The sequence below is a fragment of the Perna viridis genome, chromosome 11 (assembly GCF_037379345.1).
Source record: "Perna viridis isolate PV_CMFRI_1.1 ecotype Kerala chromosome 11, ASM3737934v1, whole genome shotgun sequence".
NCBI classification, from domain to species: Eukaryota; Metazoa; Mollusca; class Bivalvia; order Mytilida; family Mytilidae; genus Perna; species Perna viridis.
The window spans coordinates 35903549-35923142 of record NC_142455.1 but is presented as its reverse complement, the minus strand read 5'-3'; the positions used below and the strand labels follow the sequence as shown (position 1 = coordinate 35923142).

Genomic DNA, 19594 nt, shown 5'->3' with positions numbered 1-19594 from the left:
ATAATTCACCAATCAAATTTCTGGTGTGCTGTACTTGCTCAATAAATGTTCTTCTTGTCAAGTGTACTGTTGCATCATGTCTAAAATTTATTCAGAATGGAATCATATTCAGCAGACAAAGGTCTAAATCATTATTGGCATTTTTTAATTATGAAGTTTATCTAGTTAACCTATGGATTTCAAGGGTATACAGCATTTTTCTTCCTTTGTAACCAGGAAGTTTCACCCAATTCTATTACTTTATTAAGTAGGGTCTAATTTTATTTCTGTATTTAGCCTCTTAATCGAGGCTCTCTTGCATTATAGGTGCAGTTTAACTTGTACCATGTCACCTAATTGTATTGGTGAAAATAAGAACCAATTATTCTCACTATTTGTTTGATGAACTTTAACTATTTATTTGATCATTTATTCATGGTATTGTTCATTTAGTCTGCTAGTCAAATGCTATTTCCATATGGAATTTAATATCCAAATATCAAATGGATAAAAATCACATCTTATTTGGTAAAATGACAATTGCACCCCTAGTAATGGAAACCTTTTCTTCCTGATTGACACGTAGAATGGAACCTTTTTAGACGGTTTATTGACGCCTCAAAACAGGAAAGTGCTGGCTCTTGGAAAATTGATTTTATAATTGTATGGCTTGCATGTTCTTGGTCAATGTTGTTTTCTGTTATTTTATTAAATGTGACATGAAATAAATTGTCATTGTCAGATGAAATTAGATGGCAAATGAGCAGTGTAGTGAACTGCACAGAACGGTGCTTGGCTTTCTCTTTATTTTATGTAAATTGTAAATAGTTACATTACTGATTTATAACTCAATATAGTTCTGTCTGTATATTTTCAAGCAACAAAAAACACCAATTATTAAAGGTTAATTTTCAGTATGGTGATCTATTGAGAAAATTGACAATATTGTTTTATTGGTTAAGATCAGACAGGCCTTAATCTGTGCTATGCAATTTTCAATTTACAGAAAGATATATAGGTGCTATAATGGTTAAATGGAAAACTTAGTAGATTTATAATTAGGGTCATTTATAATGGGTAAAAAGAGAGCTTTTGTCTGCCACTTCACTTCAGAATCAATTAGGGGAAAAAGTTCTTTATTAAAAGGTTATCTGGTGACTAGTGAAAGGTCATTTGAGTTCTTACAGTGTGGTACAATGAATGTTTGACTTCCTATCCGGTTTATTGTCCAAAAATCACAAATATATCTCATGATCTTTTAAGTATCATCAAATGGAATGGAACTCCAAAAATGTTATTGAATTTATAAAGGTACCAGGGGAGGATCCATGATTTTAGATTAGAGGGAGCACACAGTTAAAATTTCAAGTGAAATTTTTTTTTATGTTAAATTTTTGAAATATTCTTCTAGAGTTGATATCTTTTGTAGTACAAAAAGTGTGAAATTAAAGTTTCAACCTAAAGCCGCCTAAATCTACCCCTGAAAAACGATGCTTTGTAAATTTTAGGGGGGAGGTGCATGCCCACCACGCTCCTGGGTACAACATAATTATGTTAAAAAAACACTTAAGTCCTGTATTTTTCTGACTTAAGGCTATGAACTCTATTCATGTCATTGAAAGCCCATTCTCAATTTGATTACACTGTTTGGAGTGTAAGTGATGTCAGAATTTCACTCAGCTCATAGTGTATTGGAGTAACTATGACATGCTTGTCTGTAGGTCTGTCTGTTTATTCCTTAGATATTATGTCTTTCCAGCGTTTTGCCTTCTCTGAACTCTGATTTTTATGAGAATTATTTTTTATTTCTAATTACAGCAACAGGAACAAGATCCAACAAATTTATACATTGCCAATTTGCCAATACAATACACAGAGACACACTTAGAAAATATGTTTAAAGAGTATGGTACAGTAATCTCTACACGTATTCTGAGGAACCCAGACGGTGTTTCTAAAGGAGTAGGATTTGCTAGGATGGAATCGAAAGAGAAGTGTGAGCAAATAGTCCAAGCTTTTAATGGGAAACTTGTTCCTGGTAAGTTACATTATATATGAGGTATAGAGAAGCTTTCTTACTGGAAAAAAAAAACCTCTCCAGAAAAATTGTATTTTCGTGAACACTTTGGCACCTAAGTGTTAAAAAGAAAAGAATGAGGAATGTCATTTGTAAATAAAGTGAAACATCATGAATGGCCAAGATCCATCTCTAGGTTTTAGTGTCATTTAAAATTACCCATTTTAGTCTTAATCAAAGGTGAATTATATAAACAGATGTCCTTCAAAACATTTGTCTGTGATTACTACCATCAAAACCCCTCAAGGTTCAGAAACATAGCTGTACATTCCTGAGCCCACCTAGTGACAAACACAGCCCTGACATAAACTACTTGACCAGAAAATCATCAAATAAATGCCAGTACAACAAAAACAAAGTCTTCAAAAATTACCTTCAGGGAGTACAGTATTTACTTTCAATTTAAATTTATTGAGAACTATTTGTTCAATAATCAGTTTTGTGATCAAAAAGAAAATATTTCTCATCCAAACAGAATTAGAGTTTATTGAGAATGACATAGGGTTATTTTAAGGAATGCCCCAATTAAAAAAAGAACTGTGTTCAGTGGTATTAAAGGGGGTTAGATCAAATGTCCTGACAATTGTTTAAACTTATGTCATGTATTATTCCAAATAAAAAGATGGCAAAAGCAATGTTTTAGTTCCTTCAAGGATTTCAATAAATATATACCATAATTGGGTAAATAATTAAAGGGGAGATTATTTATTTGTTTTGGCCATAAGTTGAAGTAGTGATAATTCTGCCATAACCAGTTGCATCACATGAATATCATGAAAAAAATTAATTAAAACTTTTAATTGCCAAATTTTTATAAAGACATGTACAGATAATTATCATATCAAATGAACTTTAACTAGAAGACATCGCCATACTTTCTAGTTCTTTGATTTTATCTTTTAATTATTAGGCTCGTATTGCCAAGAGTTTTAATATTCCATACAAAAGCAATGCAGTATCAAATGTCACCCCCTTTTAAAACAAGATTGTTTACTTTGATAATAGGTTATAATATCTCGTCAACATATCCTCATATAAATCAGTGATACAAGTAATGGAAAGGGGTACCAGTATTGTAACATGTTGTTTTACATGTACTAATACCATGAAATTTCCTGGGAAATTCTTCAGTATTTTCATTTATCATAATTTTAATGGTACTGTGTAGATACAATTCATGTTCTGTTCTGTAAACATTAGACTTTCAGTACACATGTTTTTAAATACATTCAAAAGCTGTTTCAAAAAGAATTTAACCAGTTTAAAAGATAAAAAGCCCACATGGTGCACTTTAAATATATATAATAAAATTTATATGTTTATTCACGACAACACTTCATAATAATCATTCATAGCGTTGTTGTGTGAAATTTCGGTGAAGCTTGACACTCATTAACATAATAAAAGCACGACTTCAGGTTGACAGCCTATCCATCCTAACGAGGAATGCCTTCTTGAATACCTTGGCATTTTAAATATTGTATACATTACCTAAAGCTTACATGGTTCACGGCTACCTGCTGGGGCAAACAAAACTATTATCTTATTGCCTTTTAACAGTGTTGAAAAAGGCGAAAAGTCTGTCACAAAAACTACATTTTTCAATGATTTGTTTTGGATTCTTTGAAAAATTTCTTTCAGAATTATGACTAGGAAGGCTCAAAATAACATTTGGTGGTCGTTAAATTTCTAAAATTAATTTAGCAACACCCTGGATATCTCTAAATTGATTTTGCTATCAAACCATAACAACACAGTAGGTAGGTATTGCCCCCATTTAAATGGAGATTTTATTATGATATAAGGGGGAGATAACCCAAGTATAATAAATGGTTTGTTGTTCTGATGTGAACCATGTTTTTACCAGATATATTTTACATCATTTGTCAAACTGTTGCTATGGTAACCACTAAATATTTTGACATTTTAAGTTTGTGTGGGAGTGCAAAAAGTACACCTGCTAAACTAGAAATTATGTGTATGGTTAATGGAATGAAAGTTGTCTTCCCCCATATCTTCATTATATAATTAAGGAATGACTATAATATTTTCTGTTTATTTTAAATTACCTCAAGACCAGTTGTGCACACTTGAAAATAATCTGCTTTGCATGATATTCAGAACAGGGAACAGATATGGTGAAACACAACAAATGCGTCATGGTATACATCACCTGATCAAGTCAAAAAACATGTTACTTCTGAAATTAAATTATTCTGTACTTATAAAATTCTATCAGAATCATTCATTCAATGTTTTGTTTTTTATTTGAACATTTATTTGGTGGTTTGAAGATATTAAATTTCTCTTTATTTTAAACTAATACCTGATGGTTAAAATAAAACACTGTTTATTTTTAATGTGTACCAATACTCTTAAAAATTATTCCTATTAGAAAGTGTATTTAATGTATCAAATTTTCTGTTTTAACAGGATGCACAGAACCTTTAATAGTCAAATTTGCTGATGGTGGAAATAAGAAAAAGACACCACAGCCCCTTACTATTCCTACCAAAATCTGGACAGATGCAACTAGAGATGTAAGTAGGCAAAACATGTCATTAGACATGAAAGTTTTACAAAAGTGAAGTTGCATAAAGTATGTGAAAGGAGATTAAAGAATTTTAATTCTTTTCTTCCTTACTGGGTTAGCACAAAAAATTATGTACTTTTCTGATATGATAAAAATTCTGTATACTATCTGGTAAAAGGGAGATAACCTCATTGTGAATATTTCTTTTGGTTTTTTTCTAGTTATTAATTCCTACAGCAGCCTATACTGATCAAGCTAGTGTACTCGCTCAACAAAATGGGTAAGTCAACAAGATATTCAGAATTTCACTAATCTATTTTAAAGTGCTGACTTTCAGTTTCAGTTAAACACTTTACCAGATGTGTTGGTTTAGTTGTGAATTTACAACTTATCATTTTTTTAAGGTTTTTGTTAATGTTTCATAAAGTGTGTTTCTTCTGCTTTTTGCTATATACTTATACATCAACATAAAAATAGATTGATAGTGTTTCCACAGAATAAAAAGCATGATGCAATTTATTATTTTTGTTCTGTTCTTTCATGTATTCGATAGATATAAAATACACTTTATAGTTAGCAGAATGTTTTTTGTGTTCTATTATGTAATTAATAGATGTCAGTAAAACTTTGATCTTTATACTTCAGTGTATTTTATCATTTTTAGTCTTGCTGCACAGCAATTAATGACGCAAGGCCTTCTTCCACGATACTCTATGGCCACTACCCCCCAGACAACGTACCAAGTCCAGAACGCGGCAACAGCTGGATGGGTACACCCAAGTGGATATATCGTACAACCGCCCATGGCTCATGTAAGCCCGTTTTCTTTTTATAGTGGACAGACCACTGGTTTGATTGATCCGTCAAATTGAAAGTAGAAAACCAGGTCGTGATCTATATTTAGAATGGACTTGATGAACAAATGATTTTTTATATTGTTTAAATGTGGATGAACTGCAATTATACATGTTAAAAATGAAGTAAAGTTATGGTTAGGTTTGGAAGAAATACTTCTAATAATATATGCTCCTTTCTCAGTGACTAAAATAGCTTTTTTCGAAAGTTGGAAAGTCTCTGAAATAATGTTTTTTTTTTTTATATGAGAAAGGGTATATATATATAGAAGATTTTTCCTATGTCAAACATTAGTTGAATGTAGTTTGTTAGGAAAATTTATCATTAAGTACATGATTGATCATTTTATTCATTCATTTGTTTCTTTGTTTAGTTTTTACATTTTGTATAGGGTAGTTATAATTTTTTTAGTTGATATTTGACCATCTTTACAAAACCATGTATGAGTGTGTTGTTACCAAAGTCTTTGAATGATGCAATAATTGATTTTGTAACTGGAATTATATTGGGCTTACATTTACAATGTGTTCAACCTATTAGAGTAATAAAGCTAACAATTCAAAGGGACATTTGAATGTGATTAAAACCATAATGTTCTGTAACTTAGTGTTGATATTAGAAGCCGCTTTCATATAATTCTCTTTCTTTCAATAGGGGTATATGAAAAATAAGGCTTTTAATTCATGTTCAAACATTAGAAGTATTGTATAATACCAAATTCACTTTCAAGTGTCCATAGTAACAATAGTTTATTAAATTTATCTAACCTTCTACTTTAGTGCAGAAATATGAATAGAACAGATCTTATGCACATGTGCCAAATTTTCAGAACAAGTTGATTATGACATTGTCACAAAATGTAATTCAGATCTCCTCACAAGTGTGCTTGTGTGTACCTATTAACCAATGTAATATTCAAGCATCTAGACTACATGGATTAGTACCTTTCTTCTTCTGGACATTTCTTGATGTAAACAGATGCTACTGACTTTATTTTTGAGAAAGTGTCCAAAGAGAAGGAAGCATTGAATAATGGTCAGATGTTAATGTGTTATTACTGCTTGGCTGGCTTCGTTTTAGTCAACATTTTATTTTTGAATGAAATTAGAATGCATTTAAACTATGTGAGATTTTCTCTTTTTTGATTATTCCTGGCTGTCAGCCTGACAATCGTCTGCCTTCAGAAGACTTGGGAGTGGAGCTGTCCTTTTTAAAGTCTTTTTAACTTATTTCATCAGAATTATTTTCTTTTTACAAATTATTCTATGTTAAATAAATCACTTGGAATGGGAAATGCTTGTCAGCTTTTATTTTTTCACTGCTTGTAGCATTTTTTTTAAGTTGCAAATTTATTTTGGACCTATTGCTAGCATCGTGTCTAATATTTTGGAACGTTACTAACAAAATTGTTAAATTTTAATGCTAGCATAATGGACAATAGGTCTGGTTCTGATTTCAGATTGTTCCAACTTCAACGATGTATACTGGTTCCCTAAGTATGCAGTCCACGTTACCCTCTTTATCTACTCAAATGGGACAGTTACAAATATCCCAAGGCTCGGTAGGGCAATGATATGTCTAGGGCAATGTATTAACATGTAGTAGTTGTACAATCACCTCAAACTTACTCCTTTACTGTTGTCTGCTACTACTGCAAGTTGGAAACCTCAATCATCACAATACTGTATTTAATTTTCATTCATAATGCTAAGAACAAACTTTGAATTATTTGAAATTCCCTCTGGAAGTGTTTTTTTCTTGCAATATTATGATTTTGCAGACTTCTGAACTTTAGTAATATTTACCACTTGCAGTGACAGCCTGAGTGGCTTCAATTTTTGTTTATTTTATCTTTTCTTCTTCTTGAATGTGGTTTTTTTTTTTTTGGAATGCTTGAAATAGTCAAATATTGGCACATAATACTTAATCAGGTTGAATTTAATTCAACATGCTAAAACTATTTTTAAAAAAGATTAGACCTTTGCTTGGACATTTTCTAGAGGCATGACAAGGCTATTGTTCCTATGTAATACGGCATGCTTGATAAAATATACTTTGTAGAATAGCCAAATGGTTTCAGTTACAAAAGAATATATTAAAATACATCAAAGCGAATCAGATTTATGCTTTCAAATAAATAAACATCATTGTGATAGAGATCATTTATGCTTTAAGAGTTAAGCATCCTGAAGACTCTGATCTATGCAAATGTAAATAATTGTAGATAATTTCATGTTGAATTTGGAATGTTTTAGAACAAAGCACATGCATGAGACTCTTCATGTTAGATTGTGTACTTGTATAATGCACATTTTTATGTCTGGTTTAAAAGCAAGGGTTTTGTTATTAGACTCATCAAACTTAATTAGACTTCACTGTCAGTTTCTGATTTAAACTATTTGTGTTGACAAACCTAATTTCAATTTTGTCAAATTGTTATTTACTCTAATAAGCAAAAAGTACTAAACTTCAAGATGTTGAACAAATAGATTGCTATATCTTTATTTCATTTTTTAACGAGATCATGACATTCTGTAGTGTGTATTTTATTTAATACATTTGAAATTTCATCTTAATTTGGTATAGAATTTCGTATGCAAAAAAACAGAAATCATGTAGTTTTCTTAAGCACTTGAATTATGTATGTTATAAAGTGGTACTTAATTTATGAAGACCTTTTATTCAATTTTTTTCATCAAAACAAAAATACTCAGGTTTTTTTTATTGAATATATCTTTAACATGTTTGAAGCATGTATAAACTATTAAATTTGTTTTGTTGGCTTAGAACTATAATCTTGTTAATACATTTTTAAGTTGCTGTTAAAAATTGCATTGTAGAGAAGAAAATAGGCTATGGGAAAATTATATATCAATTTATTCTTAACATTTATGAAAAACCTTGCCCCTAATTAATCAATATATTAATTAATGGAGTTAGAAAGTGATGGCAAAGCCAGTTAGGCCAGTTTGATGTTTACCTGTATATCATTCAAATCCTCACCTAAAGTGCTACCTCTGATGATTCTAAGGATCAGTTTTTGTGATGTGTCTGATATTATTCCATATTATCACTGTGTTTCTATATATAGAACTTTATAACCACTTCGTTAAGCAGTATAGTTTTATAATATGGTAGCAATAATCAAATCCAAGCATTTACCAGTGGTGCTAAGATTCATATTGTGTAAATGAATTTGGGTCTGCCATAGTTTTGCCCCTACAAGAAATAGGTAGATAGATATATATTAAACCTAGGGTACACAAGTCAAATTCCACTAAAAATGTAAAATCTATCTAATGTCAAATAATTTTTCTTCTTCAATCTTGATTTTAAGATTATAATACTTAACAACATTGATTTCCCCTTGAAAGTAGGGAAATAGGTTATGGTGGTCAAGTTTGTGGCACAAATGAAAAGGTGAATCTACTTATGACATGATGTATACTCGAAAATGGCATAAAATGTATAGAATAAAAATAATACACATTTATTCGGTGCAAAAATTATTTTATTATTTTAAAAAATAAATGTATACTGTTAGCAGAGCAAGAATTTGTCTCTTTAAATACTAGAAAATCCATTTTTATACAAACATATGATGTTTAGAGAATTTTTTTTTATTTGTCACTTCATAATATTATGGAGTTGGCTCTAATATTATAATCTATGACACCAGTGACATTGAAATGTTCTTATTAATCTCCCATATTATTTCAGTGTTTTTATTTGTTTATATTCAATTTCTATTATGGTCTTTCTATTTCTTATCTAACAACCTTTTTTCAGGTTTTTTTTATCTTATTTATTTACAAACTGTTTCTACAACTTGTATATAGATATTTTGTCGTGGTAGCAAATTCTGTAAATCCAAAATTTCACATTTTTTGTTCATATTTCATTTGCAAAACCCTGTATGCAGCCCTCATAGTTTTCTATTTTGGTTTCTTGATCATTTTAATCCATTGGTTTTTGATTTTCAATTTTTTTCTGTAATTTTAATTCAGAATTTGTACATGTCAATAGAATTTAGAGGACTGCATCCAGATATTCATGCCCATTTTTACTTCATTTTGGTGATGGTTAGTTAATGTAAATAGATTTAATGTTAAAGGAATGCTGTTACCAGATTTGATATTGCAAATTTAGGGTTAGGTACCAGTTGTTTTAAAGTAGAAAATGTTATTTTATTACCTCCCCTTTTATGTCTATACATATTTTTTAACAATGTTAATGAACATGACTTAGACATTCTTCAAATAATTACTTACTTTAAAAAGACATTTTGATGGAGCCTGTTAAAATGATACAATTCAACCTTAGTAATAAAAGTGCATGAGAACAAATCTGGTGTAGCACTATTTCTTTAACTTGTCTTCCATAAGTAGGTAGAAATCATACCATGAACATTTCATATTTTTATTTTTTATTTTGAATTGCTTTATTTAATAGACCAAGGAATTTTTCACTTATTTTTACAAATGAAGATAGTTTATTTTTACATGTGCTGTACTTGCAGTGCAGTTTGTATGTAAGCATGCAACTCTTGTTTGTTTTGGTATTTAAGAAGCACCTTTCCGGAAGGAACAAAAGGTTAACCTGTAAAAAAAAACAATTTGTTTAAGTCATTGTTTACAATTCTAGGGCAGATATACCATTCCTTGTCACATTAGTATTGCATACACAGTTTTGAATTGACCATCTGTATATCCATGACGTACACTAACATTATTTTTATTAGGTGTTTTGAATAAACTATTCGAACAAGAGTTGTCTGCCTTTGTTGACATAATTTGTTAACAATGACATTGTTGTCATAATGATTTCATGGAAAATAAAGTCATTTGTCAGAACATTTGCCTCCATTTTTTTCTTTTTATAATATTTATTTATACATGAAATGAAACTAGTGAAAAAAGCAACATTACAAAACACAAATAAATACAAACAGAAGGACTTATGGTAGTATTGAAGAAGAAGACTTTGATGGTGACAAGACAGTTTTGTTTATTGGATGGTTTCATCAGGAAGATCCTGTATGTATTCGGGGTCACAGATTATCTAAGTTACAGATACTACTTTCCAATAATGGACTGTTAGCCTGTATCCAAGGCCTGACCAACTTGATGTCATGATATACAACAGTCAGAAAGGAAGTATGGATGCTAAGAACCTAGATGATACCAGTTTATATACACCAAACGTCCTTTTGGTTACTGAGATAACAGCATATTTTGGTAAATAAAGATTGGTGTTGGTTTTTTTCATATATATACATATATATATTGAACTGTGTACTCTATTGCTTTGTACAAATATATATATCCATTGCAATTTATATTGAAGTTTTATTTACGTTTGTAAGCATGGAATTAGCTTTTATTTGCACAGCTTAGTAGTTTCTCAGTTAATTATGTATATATACCTTATTATGGAAATCATCTCATAGAAATAGCAGTCAACTTAAAAATTTTAAGAAATACTTATTTGTGTTAAAGTCTGTTTTTGGTTTAACAAAATTGACATCCAAATTTAAAAAAAAAAAGTAGAAATTTGTGCTTTAATTTAGCAAATGAAAGCTGAATCCAGATGTGAATGATGTTTTGCCACATAGTTGTAAATTTTACATTGCTATGATGTTGATTTCAATCCATGTGTGTACACATGTATATTGGTGTGCACACATATAAAACCTAGTGTGTACACAATTTCATACCACTAATGCTTCACCCAGCACTGTAAATATTTATTGTACACTCTGTATTTTTGTATACTTTACACATTTTATTCATATATTTATATTGTACCTCTGTCAAAATATGTGTCAAATTACATTGATTGAAATTTCTTATCAAAATGAGAACTGTCTAATTCACCAAGGTCTTTTTTGAAATGACTATAAACTCATTCGTAATTTGACACTAGTTACTGAAAATATGTGCATTTCACAATTTAGATTTGTGAGTTGATTTTTCTTGTGAGTAGTGATAATGAATAGATCATTGTGAAATATTGACATATTTTCAGTATAATTAGCTGGTCCTATGTTAACATTGTAATACTCAGTATCTGAATAAAAACAAGAAGAAGCCTGATTAATGCTTCATAAAAATGTACAAAACATTTAAAATTATCAGGATAAAAAGGTACAATTTAGTACTTTATTATTGAAGTTTTGAAATTCTGAAATTTCTCATTTTCCATATGGGGTATGTTATAGGCATCTTCTTGAACTTGTACCACTTCCTTAGAACAGAAATTATACTACTGGTGTTCCAAAGCAGTATTTTTAGCGTAAAGGGAGTCCTATTCAAGATCTTTTACATACCAATGAAAATATTTTCGAAGTGAATAAATTGACAAAATCAAAGCACTGAAGGTACTGCTTACTTTAGATTTTGTAACCTATTGTATAATCAAGTGTTATGTGTATTATTATGACTCAATACTGCATATTATTCTATATGATTTGCATTCTATCTTGAGCATGATTTTTTAGATATTGTTCAAAGTTTGAGGTGGTTAAAAATAAACAATGTTATGAAAATTGTCTACTGTGATCAGGCATGAAGTTTAATTATCTATTTATAGAACATTTATCTATCTATTTATAGAACATTTATCTATTTGCAGAGTATTGGTACTAGTTATGGAATGTCCACTTTCTATTTATAGGTTATGCATTTGAATATATCTTATATTTTCTTTTTTCTTTTATTTTATCCTCTTAAATGGAGTTTGTTAATATTCTGTAAATTTGACTACTGCAGACTTTCTATATATTATTTACTTTTTTCTTTCAGTATCTAGCTGGTAATGCAGCTTATCAACTTCCATATGCCACCAGTACAGCTGCACTCGGTCAGGCTGGAACCATTCTACAACCACTTCCTATTGACGTGAGTGCCCTAAAGGTCTCTGATCTGTTTCATACTGGATCATGATTTTTATGAGACCTAAAATTGTATATCTAAAAAAAAATTACAACTTGACAGTTAAACTGACACATGTGAAAGAAAACTACTTGAAAGACTTTATTGGTCTTTTTAACAAAAAATCCAAATTGTATACATATAGTATATAAGAGTTACAGAAATATTTCAATACAACTAACCAATAAAAGTTTTTTTTATAACTAGAAAAAAGAACAAAATTAATAGCAAGAATTGAATGAAACATTTGTTTGAAAAAAAAAGCTAATAATTGAAGGCAATGTCAAAATTCTGCACTAAAATTACTATAAGCCATCAAAATTATGATATTGAATAGCATGATATGTGGAAAGTGTTAAATTTCTTGATGTGGTGATATTCTTTAAAGAGAAAATGATATTACAGGAACATGGTTTGACCACTGAAGATGCCTTACAACAACATTATCAAGTACTAACATCCACTCCGTCTACGTAAGTACGGTAAGGAGCTATTTATAGATTATCACTTGTCAACTATAGTCCTTTTTCATATTCCCGACTTTGGCTTTGTTTTTCTAGATTTTAAGCAAAGGGAGGAAACTTTGTACAAATTTGTCATTACGACAGAATGGTTTACTGTCAAATTGGATCAATAGACAGCAGTAAACTTTTAATTCAAATATTCTATTTATTAGAGCCACGGTAAGTACATGAATACTTATATATAATTTATTTCAAACCATTCAGGTCCTTACCAAACTGAAAATAGTTTAAGTTTCCAAGAAAAATGTTTTGTGTTTTCCTTTTCCCCAATGAGACAGCCGTCCAGGTGGCAGGATGTTGGTGGGTATAACTTCCCTTTGAAAAATTTGTTAAAAAAGTTTGCATTCTCTAAAAGTGAAAAACGACTACTCTGCAGAATATAAAAAGTGAGGTTGATTCTTGCTTATAAGTGGAGAAAATTAAAAAGTAACAGTGACATTATCACTGATTTACTGATATAAATAATCATTACAAATAAACAAAATTACTATCAACTTTTCATATGACCCTGAAACAAGCTCTACTTGAAATTTGCAATTTTTCAACACGTTAGTCCTGAAAAATCCTTCATGGGCTATTCCATTCATTTAGTATAAGCTCATATACACAACAATATTGGAATATCTAAGATACACCAAGAATGACCTAGTAATTGTGATCTTTCATTTTCAGATTCACATCATAAAGAACCAAAGTGCCACTAATAACCAAAAGGAACAACAAAACACAGCAATGTACAGCAATGAACAATGGCTTCCTCCTATCTATAATTTCACAAACGCTACCTCATGAATTTGTCATCCTTTTTTTAAATCCTTCAGTGTTTTGTTAGTAACTACTCAAAAACCATTATATATCTATTAGAATTACCGGTAGTTTTGTCAATGTTTATATTTTTGTTATATTTCTTGTTAAGCCAGTGATTGTTTATTGTTTTCTATTCTTTTATATTTTGGACTTTTAACTACAGAAATGTCTTTGGTACTGAAGACAAACATAAATTAGAGGAGAAAATGACTAAAATATTGTTAACATTAGAACTCTTATACAGACTTTTTTGAACAATTGACATTTGCTAGGTATTTTAGATTAGATAGGGTAGTGTGATTCATTTATTGAAATTAACAGTATATGATTTTAAGATTTAAATGTATTGTTTTCATCAGATGAATAGAAAATGTTCTTTTCCGGTTTAACATCAAACATTGTTTTTATAATAATGATGACACCAAGAGATAAATTGTTATGAAAGCTGATTTCTATGTTGTTTACTGATATACGGTATATCTATATTACTTAGCATAATGCCAAAGATCTGTTTATTATAATTTCCCGGTAAAAAAACTTATTGAACAAGTAACTTTCATGAATGCAGTTTTTATTTTTAAGGTATTGATACCAGACATTTTGAGATGTGAAGGTTTTTACCCATTTGATTTTGTGGAGTTTCAAGAGAAATTCTCAAAAAAAATATTGCATTCATGGATGTTTACTTGTTTTTTATGTACTTAACTCATCCTGTTTTTTTTTTCTTTCCAATCAAAAATATTTGTTGTGCTGCTGTCTTAGAAACAATGTTTTATGAAACATGCAAACTTTACAAGTTTGTCTACATTGCTGTAAATTTTGTCATTTTTATGTATTGTAGGGGGGATTGGAGTTGCTCATACAGAACAAAAGACAAAGTAGACTAATGTTTCAGTGAAATGAGTACATATGTATTTAATAAGGAAAAGATAATCATGGTCACCATAGATGAACAAATTATCCACTTTAAAATGCTTTTAATTGTATTTTAACTCTTTTCAAGTTGATAACTTCTAGCATAACATAAGTCTACTTGAAATTGTGAAGTTTGGGCATTACCATAAGTTACTAACCATAGAGATATATTTTGGCATCCAAATGCATGGTAGATATAAATCTAGATAAGTGGCCACAGATGTTTAATTTGTGACAGAAGTTTAACAAAAATATGTATGATGGCTATGTTATCTATTGAATGAATGTATTACTGGAAATGTATAACTCATTATTACAGAGATGAAGATGGAATATTAGAAAACATGGATGGGTCATACAAATATAGACAACATGCTTAAAAATTGGATAAGAATTGAAAATTTGGAATGGGAAAGAGAATGGACTTTCTTTTTATCAATGCATGTTACATGCATGTAGGTTCACATACTTGATTTTATAAGTCTGTGATTCGTAGACCGAAGTCCATCCCATGCTTTAGTATTCACATCACTTGCCACTTAGGATATAGCGCTTAAGAGTAAATTATTATACTGTTTAAAGATAACTTATTATGAAAGCCTTATACTTATATAAAAGTTGCAAAATGCAACAGAATTATAGAAGAAGTGGTATATTTTAAATGTGTTGTTTGCACTTGGTGCATTTTGAGGCAATTGTAAATAAGATTGGGAGAATGGATACTTTGTAAATAGTTTAATTTCATCATTATTTTTTAACTGTGGTCAATTTTTACCATTTTATTTTTTATTTTGCTCTTTTAAGCCATTTGAATAATGTTGATACATTTGTATCATTTTGTTATGATTTATTATTTTATTGAATGTGGATTTATTTTATGTGTTTCATTGGGATTGCCATAGAATCATTTTATAAGTTTAATTTGACCCCTGCCCTTTGACCTTTAGGTCAGAGTAAAGATATACAAGTACATAAATCAAGAGAGGACTTTTGAATAAGACTGTATTCTAGTTATACTTAGTAAGACTTTTCGAATTGGGAAAATGACAACTTGTTGAGAAAACATAAAAATGCACTCATTTATCTCCCCTTGTGAACTACAGCAATATTTAGTTTTATTTGCAAAAAATATGTGTTCCGAGTAAAATTCTACCTCTCTTTAAACCCCATTCCTGTAAGACACCTCACTGCCTGTCACTCCCATAACTAGGTCATAGGACATATGTTGTCTTCTTTCAGTAAAAACAGAAAATATATAGAAAAATATTTCAAATCTGTTAAAAGATTGAAATTAAAGGATATGATTGTATAGTTTCAAGCTAAGTCCAAATAGATGCATGGCAGTATTTTGAGAGTGTTTGAATGATTTTACATCACTGCATTTAACATGTAGTTAACCAGCCGAGTTGGAAGGGCAGGGGCATTCCTCACACTGAGGAACAGATGTCGAACAAAATGCTGGCATTACATTACCTATTGTGATTTATTGTTTTTTAATGTGAACTGTTGATTTTTAGTGAAGGAATAATTTAGTGCTTGACATTAAGGTCACTCATGTTAGTATGTAGATAGACATTTCATTTATAGATCATGTTTTTGTTTTTATGATTTGTTGTTTTGATTGTATTATATGTATGTTGGTTCACCATCCAAGTTTTTCACTTGTCAGTTGACTTGGTATGGCAATAGATCCCTTGTACACTGGACAGGGGGCTGGAGTGAGGGGATAGGAACAACAGGGGGCCTGGAATGAGGGTAAGGCCTGGATAGGAACAGGCATTAAAGTGATGGGAAATTTTTTGCTTTCCAAATTTAGGGAGGGAAGTGGGAGTATAAGAGAAGTAAAATGAGAACTGTTAAGCCCCCCCTCCTTCTGTCCACCCCCACATTTCTCAGTTTGATTGAAATTAGGTCTTCAATGTTTCCATTTTTTCTGTGTATTTGTAGATCTTACAATATGTAAGGTGGTGTCAAGGGTCATCGTGAATACATTATAAACTGACCAATCAATTGATTGTTGTTTAATTCAGGTTATGATCTTAATATTCAATGCAAGAAAGGTTTTTTAAATGGACATGAAAGGAGAAGCGACATTGAAGAGTTTAGTATAATTTGATTGCAGATCTCTCACCTTACCTCAACACCAAGTAAAGACAAGTCATTTGAAACCAGAAATCATGAACAATTTTATTTGACATATTTTTTCACAATAGATAAAAAAAAAAAAAAAAAAACAATTCAAGAAGTTAGGTGGATTTTGTTCTTATGATTTCAAGTTCAGACAAAAAATATTAATAAATGAAAGAATAGCTTGGATTTTGTGTGAATTCTTATAGTAGGTAACTATGACAATACTGGTAAATAGCATGTTTTAGGTATGATAGAATATTGTTTCAAATCTTCATTTATTTAACCGTGTTACATGTAGGTGCTCTGTTCAGTTTGTCAATTTGTTTTGCTCAGAGGATCATAAAAATTACCTCAGTTAATTGAAATACTCACTAGGTATAGGTATAATCTGTATATCCAAGTACAAAAAAATGTGCTCAAACAACATGCACTGGTTGGCTTTATACCTGTTCTTCAGGCCAGTTCACAATACCTTAATCAACATCAATCAATGCATTGTTTTCTTGTTTCAGAATTAGTGAATTCTCTATTTACAGAAAACTAATTAACTACAGTGCATTATAGTAAATCACTTAACATTGGTGCCATATGTACAATAATGTTAATGTAGTACACCTACCAGACTTAACCTAACTTTTCCAATTCTTAATAAGTTTTGTGTTTCAGAATTAACCATTAATTAGGAAGTTCTAGAGTATGTAAATCACTGCATGTTGGATGAGCACTACTAGTAGTGGTCTTATATTTGCTGCTATATTTAGGCTTGATTTTCTGCAATTTATCAGATTTACTAAAGAGCTCTACTTATTTTAATATTTAACTGTCTTATATATAGACATTATTGTTGCTATATTTACACTAAATCAGGTCATTAGAATGCAAAACAGAAATTAATCAAACACACCTTTAAATAGGTGTAAATCTATGCCTTGTGTATTCTATATATTGATATGGTGAACCAGTTAAGAACCTTGTTGAGTATATTTTAAAATGTTTATAGATGTTGGTGTATGTGTTATTGAATTTATGAAATCGGATGGTATCCATTGTTTTACTTAACATGAGCAGTCATTGAAATGTCATTTTTTAATACATATACTTTCATGTTTTTGTTTGTTTTGTTATCACTTTTTCTTTCTATATTTTATGGATTTTGGACCTTTACCTTCTGTATAATCTTTTGTTATTATTTCAAGCAGGGAACTTGGGAATTGTTGAGTTTTTACAAATTATTATGATATTTAAGTTATGTTTAACTTGAAACTACAGTCAAATCTACCAATATTCTTTCATACTCTGAACTACTAGTAAAGGAATTTTAACAAAGAATAAAATACACTAGGATTGATGACCAGCTTAAAAAAAAATAGTCAGAACTGTCTAGGAGTTAAAGTTAATTGATAAGAACTGTTTTTCCCTTTATAATTTCCGGTGTACATTAAATGAATAGTGTGGTAAAAGTAACGTATGTCAAACGCACCTTATGTTATTGTCTACCTTGTTATCACTTTATGTACAATTCATTGTTATTGTCTGCGTGTTTACTGAATTCCAAGTTTTTTCAATGTCTGCCTTTCATCTTTTGTCCGAGATTGTTAATATGCAACAAATTGTTCAAAAATTGTCATGAATTTTTATTGATATGTACAAAAATCATCTTTTTTACAGTGCTTAGTTTAGATTTTCTTTTTTTTTCATATTGTAAATATTGAATATCATTTGTCTCTGTGGGACAAGTAATCATGGAGAATATATGGCCAGTAAACAAACAAAAAATTGCTGAAATGAAATTTCCTGCACTGTTTGTTTAAAGGGCAACTATTTCTGCAAATTGTACATGTTCCTTGCATGAAAGAAGTATCCAAATTTTTCAGAAGAGGTGTGACATACTTAAAGTAGATTATAGAATCTTCGTAACAAATAAATATGACAGGAGTAACAATATTTTTAGATTATTGAATATTTGAAGGTTTTTTTTCTCCATGATTTATCTCCCTTGACCATGAATGAAGGTTCTATGTGAGACCAATCATCTATTGCTTGTCTGACTGATCATACTGAAAAAAACTTCATCTTAATGGAATAAATGATGTCATCAGGAATTTATTGTGTTGTGTTTTTTTTATTTTCAACATCTCTTGTGAACTGGCCTCTTTTCCTACAATAGTTCAATGAGCGGAAAACTGTTATGGAATTTGTGTTCCCACAAAACAAAACAGGTTTACAACACAGTAGACTTCAAAATGAATGATAAGGAATCTGTGTAATGATGATGTTGAAGAATTATTGTTTGTGGGGCACCAATTTTCATGCTAATATTTGAAATGATCATAGCAAACTTACAGGTTCTAACCAAATCAAAAAGAAAAAAACTCAACGACAAAAATGACATTTTGACAAATTACAAAAAATGATACCCACCAAATTAAATACATTAACAATAACTTATGAAAAAAAAAAAAAAAAAAAAAAAAAATGAATCACATGGGCATTGAATCAAGTTTCATAATTTTACTCTATAAACAAAATAAACCCGAGATATGACGGACACACACCAAATTGTCTCACAGGTTAAATTTCAACATTAAATGACTTAGTATAGATCTGTAGAAGGCAGAACAGGCAGAAGTTTTAGTTGAAGTTTATCTCCCCTGTTATAAGTCAAAATAGATCATAAATTCCTTGTAATATGTACGACTATATATCATGTCCTAACTACAAAATTTCATGAAATTTGGTAAAGTGGTTTCCAAGACCAGCACTTAGATGAACAGGGCCAAAGCAATGTGTCATATCACCCATATGAGTGGATGAGTGGGGGGGGGACATAATAATCCAAAAA

At 30.1% G+C, this 19594-nt stretch overlaps 1 protein-coding gene across 13 annotated transcripts in view; it reads left to right on the top strand.

The window, feature by feature from the left end:
• The window catches only part of LOC148603917 (RNA-binding motif, single-stranded-interacting protein 3-like), a 152915-nt gene extending 134061 nt beyond the window's left edge, over positions 1–18854 (top strand). For 10 of the 13 annotated variants that reach the window (XM_088553422.1, XM_088553418.1, XM_088553421.1 and 7 more), the window contains 7 exons: positions 1798–2017; positions 4490–4596; positions 4811–4869; positions 5254–5401; positions 12248–12358; positions 12782–12849; positions 13573–18854. In XM_088553422.1, the coding sequence (XP_088409548.1) occupies positions 1798–2017; positions 4490–4596; positions 4811–4869; positions 5254–5401; positions 12248–12358; positions 12782–12849; positions 13573–13585 (726 nt within the window). In that variant the 3' untranslated portion in view covers positions 13586–18854. Of the gene's footprint in view, positions 1–1797; positions 2018–4489; positions 4597–4810; positions 4870–5253; positions 5402–12247; positions 12359–12781; positions 12859–13572 lie in introns of all 13 variants that reach the window. The other 3 variants (XM_088553420.1, XM_088553417.1, XM_088553424.1) reach the window with 2 other exon arrangements.
• The last annotated feature ends 740 nt before the right edge of the window (positions 18855–19594 follow it).